We start from the raw sequence: 17,605 nt of genomic DNA on the forward strand, positions 1-17,605 counted from the left end.
TGTGCACGCTGTGTCATTTTTCCTACACTCGCGGCTTCTCAAAGGATGCATCAGACCTGCCTATCAGATTAAAAAACTAATTTAAACGCACAGGGCTGAATCCAATTCCCAGATATGCAAGTACTGTTTGCATTGAAGTCTGCAGGTAGAATTCAGCTCCATGCACCACTTAACATCCTCCTGAAGTGCTGTTTTCAGGATTTAAGTGGTATTTAGGCCTTGTGCCAGGGGTGAATTTGCACCTACATATTTGAGAGCAGCCTGCTAACTGAGGTTTGAAATAGCAGGCTTGAAATCCCACAAAAATGGGTTGTTTTAGGGGCCCCATCCCTGTGCCACCTGATTTCAGTCAGGTTTGAAATATCACAGGGTCATCTTTTCTCATGCTCTTTCCATCCCAGGGGAGGCCAGGATACGCAGAAAGCAACACAACTATGTGTTAAAAATACATTACCCAAACGCTTATGAACCACAACAGAACTTTGGATTCAGTTGGTCTAGTATGTTGGGTACACGTTTGGGTGAGGGCTTGTTTTGTTTGAACTGCTTTAGCCATCCCTAGTGCTGATGCATAGACATTTAACAATCCAGCTTAGTCGCAATCTGTGTCAAGGCCATGGCAAAATGAAGTTCTTACAAATTGTAACCAGGGGAGAAAGGAAGAGGAGAGGCCCAGTGGGTGAGGCGTGGCGGGGCATGTGTCTGGGGCTGAAGAGACTAAGGTTCAATTCCCAGTGCTGTCATAGACTCCTTGTGAGATCTTGGGAAAGTCACTTAGATTCTTTGGCCCAGATCTTCCAAGGTACTTAGGTGCCTAAATCCCACTGAAATGCATATGTGTGCCTCTATACCTTGAGGGCAGGAGCTCTTCCCTATCTGCCGGGGCCTTGTGGGGATAAGTACATTAAAGATTGTGAGATGCTTGGGTACTAGAGTAAAGGGGCCCAGATGAATAGATAAGATAATTAGCCATATTTGGCCCATTTCTTACTCTCAGATACATGGGGCCAGATCCCTATTAATGGGGCTATGCTAATTTACACCAGCGGGGGGATCTGACCCATGGACTCAATTCTCACTGTAGTCATGAAACTACACCTGCCACAACTGGCCCTACAGTTGTCGGTGCAATGGTAGTTCTGTTCTCGGGGCACTGTCCCACTCTAAAACATGAGGAAATGGAGAAGTAAAAATAGACTTCCTTCATCTAGTTCTAGGCCCTATTGACAGATAGTAATTTAATAGCCTAGCTCTTCCATATGAAGGATCTATATACACTACTGCCTACCCTAAGGACTGACAAATCATGAGTCAACCCACCCCCTCCGCAAACCATGAGTTTTTAGAAAAATAATGAAGTTGGGATTCTTTACATAGGCCTTCTGCTCTCTGAGCCGTTAGGCTATGCTTTTTCACATTTTCAAGTTTTTCTCCACAACCATAAGGACTGGAAACTTTTTTTTAAAAGAAAGCTGCGATTCTTATGTATTCCCATGACTCCAGTAGCTGGGGCTTTAAGAAAAGCACCAAATATTGCATGAATTAGCAACACAGCATATGAAGCAGCTGCTGTAGTGCCCTGGCTGGTGTAGTGAACATTCCTCTATGGAGGAATACAGCAGCAGTATGATGGTGGCAGAAGATGACTTGAAAGGGACCAGGGAAAAAGTTATCTTCCTAGTGACATGGGTTAGCTGCTGACCCCGCCCCCCCAACATGAGCAGAGGGGGCCAAAAGAGTGTTGCGAACGGGGTGGGGGAGGATGGAAAGGGGAAGCAGTGGCTGTGTGTCAAGCTCCTCCCCTCTTCCACCCCTTCTGTGCAGGAAGGGAGTTAGGAAGCTTTCTCAAGAAGGAAGTGGCAATAAAGACAGGTCCTATTTGTGATGCTCTACGTTACTGCCCAGGAGACACTAAACTCTAAGACGTAAGGACGTAATTGCTTAACCCAACTGTAACTACAAGATTTTAGCCTGCCTGGCGAAGGCTGTTATCCAGGCCTTAGGCTAGAGATGATTTCCTGCCACTTGCCTTTGCTTTTTTAACTTACAACAGAACTTGCTTTTCTTAAGAGGCTTTTGGATTCTGGCTGTTATTTGGGCAACCCTGGCGGGCTCTTCTTGGAGGCAAGGGAAATTCATTTCTGGCCTCTGGTCAGAGGCAGAAGGGGGGCACAAGGTACTAAATCACTCAGTCCCAGAGAGCTCCTAAAAGTAGGGTGACCGCCTAGCAACTGTGAAAAAACAGGACAGGGGGTGGGGAGTAATAGGCACCTACATAAGAAAAAATCCCAAAAAACGGGACTGTCCCTATAAAAACGGGACATCTGGTCACCCTTCCTAAGAAACAACCTGTAATGAGCAAGGTTCACAGGAAAACCTCATTGCCTGAAGAAGTGGCCATATGGATCACCACAAGCTGCACTGTACTGGAGTTCATTTTATTTTCCATAAGGATTTACAGTTGGCCCACTTATTCTTATAGTTTGTGGTAGAGTAGTGCCACAGTGTTAGGTGCTGTACAGACACAGAGTAAGAGACAGTCCCTACCCCAAAAGGCTGATGGTTTAAATCGACAAGACAGACAGGGAGAGAGAAAGGAAGTATCCATTATTAGTATCCATAGTTCCCCAACATTATGCCGTTTAAGTTTAACATACATTAATATAGCAAAATGAACAGAAGGCTGAATTGAAATGTCATTTTAACTGGCTTTTTAAAATTAAATTTGAACAAAGAATGAGTCTGGAGAGAAGAGATGAGCAAAAATAAGCATCACTTAAACTTTCTTTTCTAGCAAACTTTTGCTAAACTACCCACAGGATTATCTGGGCAGAAGATTGCCACAAAGCATAGAAAGACTCAGCTCTGAGAATCAAAGACCCCAATCTACCTTTGATGATGCTAGTGTAAATCTGCAGTAATTTTATTACAGTCAACAGCGTTACTCCAGATTGACTCCAGAGTAACGAAGGCAGAACTTGTCCCCAGATGAATAAGGCACTCGGAGATGCGCCTTTCTTTGAAAGCAGTGAGGCCATCCTCCAAACAGGCACAAAAGGACCCTCATCTTAAAGTCTTTCTCAAAAAAAATCCCAAACACTCTCCGAATTTGGAAATGTTGCAGCTGATGTTTGAAAGGAGGGAGTGGAGAGACTGCGTTCTCTGAGCCTTTTCTCTGTGATCTTTCCAGGTGTGTGTGTGGAATGAAGAAACAGCTAGAAGAGCTGTGAAAATTATCAGGAAAGCGTACAGCAGGGAGAGAGATGGATAATACAAGTAATTGCATAAAGTCCTACTGGTGAGGAAGGAACATCTATCTGCAGGCACTCTGGAGAGTACTACAGGAGCAAAGCAATATCCAGTACTTGTAAAGCAGACAGGATTTAGGAGTGATTAAACTTGGGATGAAATGTTTTCAGGTGAAGAATCTAAGATCCAATGCTCTAGACATGAAAGAGACCAACAGACACCACCATATCCACTTCAGCATCCAGCTTTGTATTCAAACACATAACACATCTAGCCTGATAAATCTCTTTTCTGCTGGCAAGTTTCACAGATGACAGATTGTCAACACATCAGGGACTTCAATCATTTTCATCTCCAGTCCATATTGCTTGATAATTGCTACAGACAGTCAGTAGCTCATCAGTGCTCCGTGGGGACAGAGGAACAGATCAGAACACAGAATCGAAAGAGCTTTAAAGCAATGATTTTTCCATACTCCTGTCGTTGCTAAAAGTGGGCTTGGCCATCTAAGGGATGGACTGTTTGCTGGATACAATAAGGCTCCCAATACCATAGTATCTGGGCAAGAATGGGCACATACAACCTTCTGAGATGTGTACTGTAAGTCCCATCTGTCACAGAAAGCAAAAACAGACCAGCCAAGTAGCTGGTAATCCAGCAGGGCACAAAGTGACATTTAAAAAAGCAGAGGGCTTGTTTGTATGGGGAAATTGACTGCATTAACTATTCTGGAATAGCTTTCGGCAGGGACACATGATTCTGGAAAAAAAAGTTGATTTTATTCTAGAATAATTACTCCACTTTGGAAATGCACTAATTATTCTGGAATTAAGTGACTTTTATTCCAGAATAGAATGTCCACACGGGGAGCTATTCCAAAATAGCTATTGCAGAATAGCTGATTCCACAATAGGTTTCCTGGTCAATTCCCCTCTATAAACAAGCTTAGATACAGCAATTGAGAAGGAGGTTCTAACGCAGAGGTCACTGAAAAGAGAGGTGGGTGCAGCAACAGCACAAGATTAATGAAGGATGTAATTAATATCAATCAAATGAGCAACCGGTGAGGGGGTGTTTTTGGTCTCAGTAAACTGGTGTAGCTCCACTAGTTTGAATGGAGTTCCTTTGAGCTACACCGGGGTAAATATGACACACGAAATATGTGGATGAGGTCAGAAGAATGCAAACAATATTTCTGTATTTCCATTCTTATGTCATTATTTCTGTTCACGTGCACTGAGAAATATGACATTTCTATAGTAGACACGTGAATAATGTTGATATCAAGGTGTGGCCAATACAATGAAGCAGTATGTGATATTATTTTCGGTCACTGTTTAGACATGGAAGGGGTTAATCATAAGCATATGTATATATACACAGCCAAAAAAAATTACGGAGAGAATAGTCTAACACATGAAAAATTAGCATACTTTTGAATAGCTGACTATCTTTTGGCAATGATTAGGACAACCTGCTGAGGCATTGTGATTCAAACTGTCCCAACTGCGCTGCAGCTTTTGAAAGCCTAAACCTATCAAACAGCCTTACCAATAATGTTTTTCTAGATCTGGATTTAAATAATGGACAAGACAAATTCAGAAAGCAGGTGTAATAGCTATCATTTAAAAGAAGCACTCTTAAGGAGATTTCAAAGAACTGAAACACGCATTATGCAGTCAAGGTGGCAAGATGGGATGCATGTTGAATTTCAAACACGACTGGAATGAAATCTATCGGATTGGATCATGGAACAATAGATTACGTGTCTGGTTTTACATTATATATTCTTCCATCCTTTCCCTTCCTTCATCCGCTTATCTATACTTACGATATATAGGGCTAAATTATGCTCTCAGAGGTATACACAAGGTTCCCCTTGATCCCAAATCAACAGCAGCCTTACTTATATCCTAGGGCACAATTTTAGTCATAGCAGGAGATGCTGTGGGATGTTATACAATTCTTACCGCTGCTACAGGATGAATGCAGTATCCATAAGTGTCAACAACCACCTAACATGCTAGTGCTTGAGTATCCTAATAAAGGAGCGTGGTTTCCCGAAAGGTGGGAAGATTGCAGTGATGCCTACCACAACAAAGTCTCCTCAGGTTAGGATTTGCCTGCCCTGTATTAAAACAGATACAGTATGAGCTTAACTGGCTCATAGAGGACATCTGCAGATCAATTTCGCCTGCCCAGTTTCAGAGTCACCAAGCGCCACTGAGCTCTACCCTTTCACATATTCCATGAGAAACAAGTTCATCTGTGATTCTTTTTATGAGCGTAAATTATTTCAGGAGAGGCTGGAATAAACAATGTGCAAAGAGGTGCTTTTGTCTTCCTTGTCAACAGGGGAGTTCTTTGCCTAGCTTGTGATTGTACATATTCCCCAGCTAACTTAGAGACATGAATGTAAAATTGCATTCATTTGCCTTTCTAATACCAATCACCATATCTTTGGGCTCGTCTCACCATTAAAAAAAACCCTAAAATAAAGCTGAATCAATGGCTCAGAGCAGCAGCCACTTGGGTAAGGAAAACTGATTATCTACAAGAGGAGGTAAAAAAGGAAGAAATAAAAGGATCAAGGATGAGCTGACTTGCACAGAATTAAGTAATTTAATAGAATGGAAGAGACTCAGCACTCACAGGTGGATTGACAGTGCAGGGTATCAAGTGGATTTGTGATCCTACCTGACTCATGGTGGGTCCTTTCAGCAACGAATGGATTACGCTCTGCCGCACGTTGAATGGTATTTTTTCCCCATCTGGGACATTCTTTTAATAGATCAAGTGGAATTCACTTCAAGTTTATAGAAGCTTGAACTATTTTTCATTTTATTGGGTAATGCTAAGCACAAATGAATGGAGAATGCTTGCACCAAGAGGAATAAGGGGTGTGAGAAGATCTGTTGTATGGCATGCCTGCCAGTGAAGGGAAAGCATATCACACACTGGCTTGACAACTCAGGCCCTCCCACAGCCTAGGTGGCATGGCACAGCTGACACGCCAGCTTTCTGATAAGCGTTTCTCTTCACAAAGAGACACTGCTGAACCCCTACTGCGAAATGCTGCAATTGATGTGGCATGCTTTAGTACTTCCATGCAATATAATCACAAAGAGGCTCTTGAGAACTAGTGGCAAATATTAACACTTATCGTCATTCTTGCTCGTAACTAGGCTGCTTGGAACCTTCTGTTTCAAATGAAAAGTTTGCATTTGTCATATAATAATACCTCGCCCTTATGTAGCGCATTTCATGTTTCAATCTCAAAGCACTTTACAGGGTGGAAGTCAGTATCATTATCTAACCTGGTCTATGTTACATCTCACAAAGAAACAGCTAGGAAGCCCACTGGGGATTAGGCAGTCAAAACGAAGGCACACAGGAGACATAAAAAGACACAGAAACCCAGACAGGGACCCTAGTACTGATGAACCATAGTTGGGAGAAACACAGGCCTGAAAAGCACACCAGATCTGGCAATACACAGCTATCAAGACATACAGAGAAGAATATGGCAGCTCTTCTAGGGGCCAGGTCATCTTTGGTGTAAGCTCACTGAAATGAATGGAGTTACAGGAGGAGTGAATTTGGCTCAGGGTCTGGAAAAAGGTCTTGGAACCCCGCCATAGAGAAAATGCATCTTTGTCCATGCGATATTGCTCCCACCCCAAGAAAACTGAAATATCCCCAGAATAATCTGCTAAAACAAACTACAGCAAGGACTGCCTACCTGCTCCTGGTCAAGGCCATAGAGTGGAAAGCTACTTGGATACGCAAGGCAATGGTAACATAGTGCACCAAGCAATGAGAGTCTGGGGTGTTTAATGAAATCAGTGGGCCAGATTCCAGCCCATGTTCATTACTGTGGTGATGAGAACAGGCTACTGTGGCCCCCTGGAGAATTTGCCCTGTGCAGTAGCAGCATAAAATTGTCATATATGGCCACAAAGTGATAGAAGGATATACTTTTATGCACAATGCATAATTAATCTGCGGAACTCATTGCCACAGGATGTCATTGAGGCCAAAAACTTAGCTGGATTCAATAAAGGATTACACATGAATAAGAATAATGAGATCATCCACCGTTAGAATAAGCAGGATAAGAAAAAAATGGAGAAGGGATATAAGCCCTCATACTTCAGGAACTAAGTCAGCCACTAACTGATAGGAGTTAGTAAGAAACTTCCAGTATGGGCTGCTTATTCCAGAATTGTTCTTTATGGGTTGGCCCCTTGTTCCCCATGCTGTTTTCCTCCCCCATCTTCCTCTGAAGCATCTGGTACGGATCACTCAGAGACAGACTACTGGATAAGAAAGACCACTAGACCAGTTCAATAGGGCAATTCCTATGTGAAATGTGCTGCCATGTACTGTGGATTCTTAACCAATGTGTGGCACAAAAGATATTGAATCACAATTGAATAAACAAACAATCATCTATTGAACAAGCTCAGAAGTCATACAGTGAATTAAATGCAATGAATTATTCAAGTGAAGAACAAAAATCATCATCTATAGGTACATCAGCATTGCATTAATGTGTCAACTTCTGTTTGTAAAGGCATTGTAAGTAAAGGGCAAACCTGTAGCGGGTTGTAAAGGTCAGAAGCACATCAATGGAGATGTCTTCAAGAGTACCAAAGGTGACGTGAATGCAAGGCAGTGAAAATGCATTTCATTTCCCTAAAGTCAGACACTAAAGCCGCTTACACTTTATGATAATTGCACTAACAGCGTAGGATGCTACTTACCTCGCCATTCAAGAAGCAGTAAAATACTGACACAAAGAAACCCTGGAAAAAAATGAAGGGAATCATTATTAGATCATTATTTGAACAAAGCACGGTGACACATGTAGAAAAGAGGGTTTAGATGTGTCCTAGAGTTGTACTGCCACAATGGCTGACAGAAACTTACCACCCATCTCTGTTTTCTGTTACTGCTCTTAGAGGAAGATGGCTGCAGTTCGTTACACTTCCTTGGGGTCTGCTTCTACAGCCACAGTCATGTCCAAGAGCCCTTACCAGAGTGGCCCCATTGCTACTCAGTAGAGTATAGGACCCAAAGAGGTAAAGACGTAGGGCTGGAGTCTGCCACCCTCAGGGTATGTCTCTACTGCAAATAAAGATGTGATTCTACCATGGGTGGGCACATCGGTGCAAACTAACAACTCGACATCACACACGGCTGGGCAACAGAATTCGGTTTCCATGCAACCACAGTAAGGAAAAGGGTAAGTGGGGTTGGCTTCTTACGCATAACATGTGGGAATGGTTTCAAACTGCAGTGCCATCCTTTCCCATAGTAAGCAATGGGTTGGGTTTCACATTTAAAAGGAGGGGCTGCGGTTTTCGGATGCAACACACACCTCTCCCCACCCCACCGCGTGGCTATTCTCCTGGATGATCCCTTTTAGCCAAGTGCAAACAGCCCAGCATGAATGGGGTACAGAGAAGGGCTACTAGGATGATCTGAGGAATGGAAATCCTGTCTTATGAAAGGAGACTCAAGGAGCTTGGCTTGTTTAGCCTAACCAAAAGAAGGCTGAGGGGAGATATGATTGCTCTCTATAAATATATCAGAGGGATAAATACCAGGGAGGGAGAGGAATTATTTAAGCTCAATACCAATGTGGACACAAGAACAAATGGATATAAACTGGCCATCAGGAAGTTTAGACTTGAAATTAGATGAAGGTTTCTAACCATCAGAGGAGTGAAGTTCTGGAACAGCCTTCCAAGGGAAACAGTGGGGGCAAAAGCCCTGTCTGGCTTCAAGATTAAACTCGATAAGTTTATGGAGGAGATGGTATGATGGGATAACATGATTTTGGCAATTAATTGATTTTTAACTATTCATGGTAAATAGGCCCAATGGCCTGTGATGGGATGTTAGATGAGGTGGGATCTGAGTTACTACAGAGAATTCTTTCCTGGGTATCTGGCTGGTGGATCTTGTCCACATGCTCAGGGTTCAGCTGATCGCCATATTTGGGGTCGGGAAGGAATTTTCCTCTAGGGCAGATTGGAAGAGGCCCTGGGGGTTTTTCACCTTCCTCTTAAGCATGGGTCACTTGCTGGAGGATTCTCTGCACCTTGAAGTCTTTAAACCATGATCTGAGGACTTCAATAGCTCAGACATAGGTGGGAGGTTTATTGCAGGAGTGGGTGGGTGAGATTCTGTGGCCTGCATTGTGCAGGAGGTCAGACTAGATGATCGTAATGGTCCCTTCTGACCTTAATGTCTATGAGTCTATGAGTACATACCCATGCTCACAGGTGGGCTTGTACTGGGGCAGCTAGCCTGTCCTGCAGCTCATGGCACCATGTTTTCACTACTGTTATTGTCTGTGCTCGCTAGATTAGGGCTATGCCCACCTGTGCTGCAATCACACCTTCATTTGCTATGCAGACATACCCATGTTTGTGTTCAGTGGTGCTTTACTCTGCAAGCAGACCCACTGATTCTGGTCGGATTATGCTGGGAATGATGTACTACTCCATTAAGTCAGGGTGGTAAAATATCACCCTGAATAAATAAGAATGCATTAAAGATAGCTGATCTAGATACACAGGGTGAATTCCTTGCCCAGCTGAAGTCAATGGCAAATCTTCCACTGACTTCAATGGGCCCAGGATTTCACCCAAAGTTATGTAATCATTGACATTACAAACGGAAAACGCCTATTAGATCACCCACAATCGCAGCATGAAGTCCACTGATGCAGGACAGAGCAGATAATATACATTTTCTAAAGGAGTATTTGAAATCCCTTTTACTGTCTCAGCTACTATTGTTATTTATTGGTACTGCAGTAGCACCTAGGAGCCTCAGCCATGGACCAGGACCCCACCGCATGGGCCCTATACAAACACAGAACAAAGGGGTTGGTTACAGTCCCAAGGAGCCTGTGACAGTTGCTCTCTTTCCATGAGAGCATCATGTTACTAAGAGTCCCATTCTGACCACAAAGGGAATGCGATGCCCATCTGACTGTAGGGCAAGGCTTACTCCTGTTGAAACCATTGACTTCAGGGTGCGCAGAATCAGATCCTTGCTCTACAAAGTGATAGAGAGAAATATACTATCTATTGCAACAACTGAGTTTTACTTTAAGCAATGGGGTGTACTACCTCATATCATAACACAGATCTACTTCCCAGCTGTTCTCTCTTTCACATACCCCACTGCAGCGTTAGCATCATAAACCAACCATTTCTTCTGCAGGCAACGAGCATGACCAGGTAAAATACGCAATTTATTTTACACAGTGAAAAATGCAGTAAGTCTTATTGCTTAGGAACAAAATCTCTCCTTCAATAGTTTAAAAGGGCTGTTTTTCTTCTTTGCTTTTGTGCTTCTGTTACTGGAGTGACACTTTGGGCTTCAAATACAAATATGAAATCATTATCCATATCCGAAAGCTTTTAGAATCCACAGTCATAGACCCTGCCTTTCAGCAGTAGTTCCCAATCACTGCTACACATATCGGCACTGGTGTTCTTGGCTGCATCCCTGCTGTAGGGACTGATCCCATGGCAGTCAGTGGCGATACTGAACTTAGGCCCCTGTTCAGGAAGGTGAATAACGACATGTCTAAACTTTAAGCACGTGCATAGCTCCAGTGAAGGGCTTCAAATGAGGCATGCGCTGAAGTGCCTTCCTGAATCGAGGGTTCAATGATGAGTCCGTGTGCTGGACCCGGAGTGCTGTTACTACTTCTGCTCATTGCCCATTCAAACCTGATCCTGTTACCGTCACAGCCCTGGCAAAACTCCCACAGACTTCAGTGACAGGAAAACACAGCCTTCAGGGGTGCATGCTCCAATCAGCAACAAAGTTTGGGACAGACCAAGTTCCACTGCAGATAAGAGCATGCGCCATTGCACAAGAGGTGGGACAGGACTCCGGTTGGTACAACCAAGCTCTTGATCAAGTGAACTCATGCTTACTTAACAGGGGGTCTCTGCCACATGCAACATACTATATACAACCATGCATCATTAAAACAAACAAGCATTAAAAGAAAATGACGAATTATATGTATTGCAATGGCACCTAGTAGCCCCAGGCATGGAGCAAGGCCTCATTGCACTAGGCACTGTATAAACACAAAAGCAAAAGACAGCTCCTGCAGCAATGAATTTACATGCTAAGCCAACTTGTTTAAAGAGTTACCTTCTACTAAGGGGTTCTCATTGCCCCAAGCCTCACAGCCAAGAGCATTGGGGATCCCTTTAGCAGTGCCCAATACTTGCGATTAAGCGTTCTCTCCTACCTGAAAAGACTGCAAGAAGGAATTGAAGTAGATGAAGACTATCTGGGAAATGTCGTCTTCGCCGGGGTTCACAAAGAAAAGCATGTAGGTAATACCCAGAAGAGGCAGAAGGACTAACGTAGCCTTGACTGCCTTCCTGTAGGGTGCAAGCAGAGAGGCAAAGTTATTAGGAGAGGAAAACCAGGCTGAGTTATGTAACCCTCAGAGAACCACTCACCCGCAGGGAATTACAATGATGAACTGGAGAGAGGAGGCCTGAGACCAGCATAAACCATGCATGACTCCACAGTGCTTACTGGAGTCACATTGGTGCTAAACTGGTGTGAGATCAGTATCATCGTTCTATCTTTTCCCAACAGACACTCCTAGACAACTCCCCCTCCTAGAAGTTATTCCCATCTTCTCCAACCCTCACCATGAAGCCCCTCCCCGAATCATTAGCACTCCCTTAACATCCCAGATTCCCCTCCACAAGCCAGTTCCCCCTGCCTCTACTCTGCCACCAGGCCACCTCCATTTTTTTCCTCCTCACCAGTTCCTGCCTTAGACATGCACACTAGGCTGCTCTCCCGTACTGGTTTCCCACCAGGAAGAGCAATGGTGAAGATCGATGAGGCATTTTGGCAGCTGGGAGTGGTTTGTATTGGGATTCTCTCCACACCTGCTCTTCCTAGTGGCGGTGGGAAACCCGCATTGATACTGGTGCTTCTATTTACCTTCTCAGGGCTGGAAAATAAATTGAAAGGCCCGACAGACAAGTACATGCTACTCTACATGTTTCATGTTTACTACTACATTTACTAGGTAGGCATTGCAAGTTCAATGGGGTCCAACGTTGCTAGCGATTAAAGATGGGCCTGGATTGACATCTGGATTGAAACTACTTAGAAGTTCTGAGGAATTGCTGGGAGGAGTGGTTTGGATCCAGTCCCATATTTTTAGCGATGTGTATTTTTAGGAGAGATTCCTAAACAGAGTCTAAGAACTGACTGGAATATACCACTGTGATATTTAAGGAAGCTGGCAGTAAACTGTGAAATGATTTGTGGTGGTGAGATTTTGTGACGTGATCAAATTACAGTCTATTCCAGCAACTTTGCACTGTGATTAGTGTCATTTCCAGTCTGCTAGTTAATTAAGCAACAAGAAATTACTGATTTATAATTATAACATTAAGGGAGATGAAGAAGCATACATTTAACAGCCAGATTGGATTTGCACTGCTGATATGCGACTGGCGTCTCTTCCTGTCAGACTTCAAGGGTAAGATGCTGTATTTAAACAACTGTATTGGTGACTAGTGCTGGCTATGCCTTGAAACAAGCCTTTTGATTCATTCTGGGACTGCTAAACCACTCAAATAAAATGCGAGTTTCATTCAGTTGTTTGGGAGGTGCTGCTGAAAAGATGAAAATAACTGGCAGTCCTCACTTCATGTGATTGGCCACATGCCCTGGTTTGGGAAGTGTGCCCCATAGACCGCTGGACAGGTACAGCTGGATACAGGCAGCACGATGGAACATAAAAGGGAGAATGGCAGCCTGGTATGCCCGGGCACAACTTCAGCGATGTTAACAGAGCTGCCCCCGGCTGCACACTATCTGCATAGCTCCTGTCAGCCTGGTATGCGAGCACCACACAGTCATTAATGTATGTATCCTCACAGCACCCCTACGTGATAGGGAGCTGGTGTTTCCCACCCCTAGCGGGGGGGACTGAGGCATGGAGAGATTAAGTGACTTGCCCACTTGCCCGGCACAGCCAGGAAGCCCCAGTCCAGCGCCTTCATCACAAGACCATTTTTCCTCTCACCTCCTCTAAGCCAGGGCAGGATTTGTCCCCCATATCCCTAACATTCCTGAAATAAGGATTAAAATCATCCTTCTACTCTTTGATTTCAGGAACATTTGGGCTAAACTGGGGAAAGCTAGATAACAATGGATTAAAAATATGGGTTAACGTCTAATCTTGCCCTGGGATTCCAATTGATATGAACAGATGATGGATTATTGTCTGCCAGGAGACAGGTAAAATCCTTCTATTTGCTGTTGTGAATTAAACTAGCATTTAACCAGCGTGGGATTCCTATGTATCTTTCAGGTCCTCATAAATGAACTGAAGATAAACAGAAGGCAAAAGGATAATAATATAAGAGGAGGACAGGCAGACGGCATGCTCCTTCACCGCAAGGAAATGCTTGTCATTATGTACAAGAAAAAAGAATGAGAAGAAAATAAAGAATAACCCATGGCCATTTCTCAGTGAAAAGGAAGGGAAATAATAGAAATCCCTGCATGTAACAGGGTGCTGAGCCCCTACTCTGATCTGGCACGCAAGGCGTTAACTGTCTATTCTAATGACTGGCAGTGCGGTGTGAGCAGAGGTCAGCAGGGGGCAGGGGGAATGAGAAAGAACAACTGCCACCGCACCAGGTTATGCAATACCATGTGGCTTTTCTGTCTGCTGCTGCTGCTGCTAACCGATGTGACTCAAACTCCCGGCCACAAACACTTGGGAGAGGCGCTCTGTGAAAGGCTTTTGATCATGCTGGCCATCCCTGCCAGCTAACACTGCATTCTGAACCCAGCGCCGCTCTGCAGTGACACACGGGTCAGCTGGAAACATTCATTACCTCCATTGCTTTCTCTCTCTAGACACTCTCTGACCCACTTTCTCAGTCGCACTAGCAAGAAGCCTGATCACAGCTAACACCCTTTCTGGTTTAGCGAGTGATTTCCTTCCAGTACAGGCAGCTCACGTGCCCATCCAGTATCCTCCCACTGGTACCTTGTGCTCCTGCCTGTTTGTTGTATTCACCAGTTGCTTATCATCTTATACTTTGATTGTAAGTACTTCAGGACAGGGGCTGTCTCTTTGGTGTATGTTTGTACAGCATCTAGCACAATACAGCTACCACCCATACCAATAAACAATACGAATATGGTGTATTCTCAAGTTTAAGCGACTATTGGGGCAATACTATTAGATATTACTTGTACTGCAGTAGCATGTAGGAGCTCCAGTCATGGAGCAGGATCCCCCTGGGTGCTGTACAATCACAGAAGAAACTGCCCCCGAAGTTCCAAGTGTAAGAAAAGAGACAACAGGCGTATAATAATAATAGTGCCTATCTCTTACACAGTGCTTGTCACCAGGAAATCTCAACCTGCTTTACAAGGCAGTATCATTCTCTCTATTTTACAGATGGGGAAACTGAGGCACAAAACGGCAAGGTGACTTGTCCAAGGTCACCCAGCAGGCCAGGCATAGCACCCAGGTCTCTTGAATCTCAGTCCAGTTCTTTCTCTACAAACAGACAGGGAGCACAAGGAAACAATGCTGGTCAGCATGCTAGGTAATGGTCTCAACTCGCAGCTGCCCAACCATTTAAAAAGGGCAGTTTCTTTTATGACATTACTACTGTTAAGTTTAAAAGATTAGCTGAAACATGAGGGACCCCCAATGCACTGCATGAGGCTTGCATGAAATTTTTATTCAGCGTGTGCAGAAGCAGCTTTGCCGCTTCATGAAAACAATTTGTGACAAAAATCTGATCATCACTACCTGTGCAGGGATAAAGCCAGCTCCTCTTATTCAAGCTGTCTGGGAATGTTTTCACATGCCCCACCATTCACCCCAGGGAGAGCAAGGAACCGAGATCTCAGTCTTTTTCCCCTGTTGGTTTTGGAACCATTGCATGAGGCTTGAGCAGGGAGAACGGAATTTTTTTCTACCATGGGCTTCATTTCTCAGTGACTGTGCAGAGGGGAATCCAAGCAAGAGCATCAGGCCAGTGCATTAACCTCACAGCTTACCCTGAAACCATGTTTCAAGGACCAAAGCAAAAGGCAAGCAGTGGGCCAGACACCAAAGCCACGTTACTCAGGCAAAACTTCCTTTCAAAACACAAGCAGGCCAGTTTACAGACTTCAGGGTTCAGCGCTCAGCTTGGGAGCCTGAGATTTCACACAGTAGTGACAGATGATTTGGGGAGTCCCAGTTGTGCCTGCCATAAAACCCCTGCAGAGCTTGAGGGACCTGCATAACCATACAAGATCTCACTCTGCACTCTAAAGGCCCAGTCTTGCAAGGCGTTCAAGTCAGCATTCCCTGCAAGGTGCTTACGGCCTCTGCATTGCTCCTTGTATTTGGATGTACAGTAATCTGTGGGCATGAACAGAAACATTTCTGTGTCGACCAGCGTGATCCGTGGGCTCAAGAATATGACTCAATCCTGAACTCAAACGCCTACTGCCTTCGCTGGGAATTTACGAACGCAGAAAAGGGATCCGAATTTGTGCCTGCACGTCAGCTATTTATCTGGCAGTCGAAGTATTATTACATGCACCCACAAAATTGCATGCATGAGCGGGGAGGCAATTTGTTACAGGTTGTGCATTTCTACACTCATCAGTCAACTAAGATCCATCAATATTCTAGCCATCAGTGCAGTGGATTACAGAAACACGTCACTTGTACAGCTATTGTAATATATTTTGAAACAGGGAGTTAAATGCTCTCCTCCCATGAACCAATCGTATTTTACTGGAGAGGAAAAAGTAGCCTTCTTGATGGATCACATTTTACACCAGACTGACCTCGCTAGTGACATTGGGCCAAATTCTGAAACAGGTACCTTCGCATATGTACAGTAGAGGCACATGAGCACCCTGAAGCATGTAGACAGGTTAGGAGATTCAACAGTGCATATCAATCTGCACATAAATCCCACCTGTGTGTGTCTGATTTCATCCATGTACATAAATGGAATGGGTGCAAGAATGTATGCAAATTTCTGTAGATGCATTTTGAAAAAAAAACCCTGAAAATAACCTGCCCCATGAACAATGATATTGTGCCCTAGCAGGGCATGCCTAAAGTATAAGGAGATACAGTTACCAAGCCTAGGTGTACAATCCTAAAATACAAAGGCAGCACAATGTCAGGGCAAGCGGTGGAGTATGCAGTGTTTTAGGTGTCTAATTAATAAAACCCCGCAGTGTACATACTGCATAGAGGAGGTCAGAACATTTCTTGTAACAATTGTGAAAAGCCCTGGCCAACTTACCTGTATTGTATTGTTTCTGAAGTGGTTGAAGCTCTCAGTTTTGTCATTAAAATCCTAACGATGTTAAATAGAAATACAAAATTTATCTGGAAAAGGGAAAGAAAAGATCAATGAGCTAAAACTGGAGTTAAAAATGAGATATACAGAGAAGAAACATCAATAGTCATATACAGTGAGCCTGATCCCACTGACTTCAATTGGGCCAGGATTTCCCCCATAATATCAGTGCGCATGGAGTCTAGTCACTTTTGAACAGCAGAAGCAGGTGCCATCTGAAAAGAAGTTTGTGAAACAGACTGTGAGGCCATGAGTTCTTCCTGAGGCCGTGCTGGGCCAACCCTCCCACCCCACCCCCAACAAACAGAACCACTCCAGCCAGATGGGATGCCAGAAACTAGTCAGAAATCTGGATGGAGGCTACAGAGCTATTTTCTAAGCCTGTAAACTCCTCCTTCCCTTCACAAACCTGCTTCCTGCTGGAGTATCAAGTCTGAGCTTGATGCGGATTTGGAAACACCGAGAAATCAGGCCTGATATACATTTTTATGCATGTTAAGGAACTGGAAGCACTGCAGTATTTGGACTCAGAGTAAGAGACCAAGGACAATGCTGCAGTGACCTCATACAGGAAGTACCTGAAAAGTAAAATATTAAACAACAAATCTTCCCAAAATATCAGCGCAAAGCGTTTATAGTGCTCCACTTTAGAAAGTTTTCAGCCAGCCACAAAATACAGTTTTCCTGATTTCGATCTCACTTATACAAGCTTGACACTGGTTCAACTCCAGTGGATTCACTCCTCATTGACAATGGTTATTACTGTGGTAGCTAGAAACCCCAGTGATGGACCAGGACCCCGTTGTGCTAGGTGCGCTACATGCACAGAACAAAAAGGCACCCTCTGAAGCATCAGAGATAGTCACAGCTGGAGAGGGGCACTGGGTGGGGTGGTCTGGTGATCTGAGATGGTACCGAAAATTCTCTCTCTCTCTCGC

The 17,605-nt window shown here is 44.1% G+C and overlaps 1 protein-coding gene across 2 annotated transcripts in view; it reads right to left on the reverse strand.

Annotated features, from left to right (window-relative positions):
• The window catches only part of CRHR2 (corticotropin releasing hormone receptor 2), a 252,557-nt gene that overhangs the window by 13,507 nt on the left and 221,445 nt on the right, over nucleotides 1-17,605 (reverse strand). For both annotated transcript variants that reach the window (XM_037891188.2, XM_037891187.2), the window contains 3 exons: nucleotides 16,611-16,696; nucleotides 11,543-11,678; nucleotides 8,016-8,057 (listed from right to left, as the gene is read on the reverse strand). In XM_037891188.2, coding sequence (XP_037747116.1) covers nucleotides 8,016-8,057; nucleotides 11,543-11,678; nucleotides 16,611-16,696 — 264 coding nt within the window. The remainder of the gene's footprint in view (nucleotides 1-8,015; nucleotides 8,058-11,542; nucleotides 11,679-16,610; nucleotides 16,697-17,605) is intronic.

The sequence above is a fragment of the Chelonia mydas genome, chromosome 2 (assembly GCF_015237465.2).
Source record: "Chelonia mydas isolate rCheMyd1 chromosome 2, rCheMyd1.pri.v2, whole genome shotgun sequence".
NCBI lineage: Eukaryota > Metazoa > Chordata > Testudines > Cheloniidae > Chelonia > Chelonia mydas.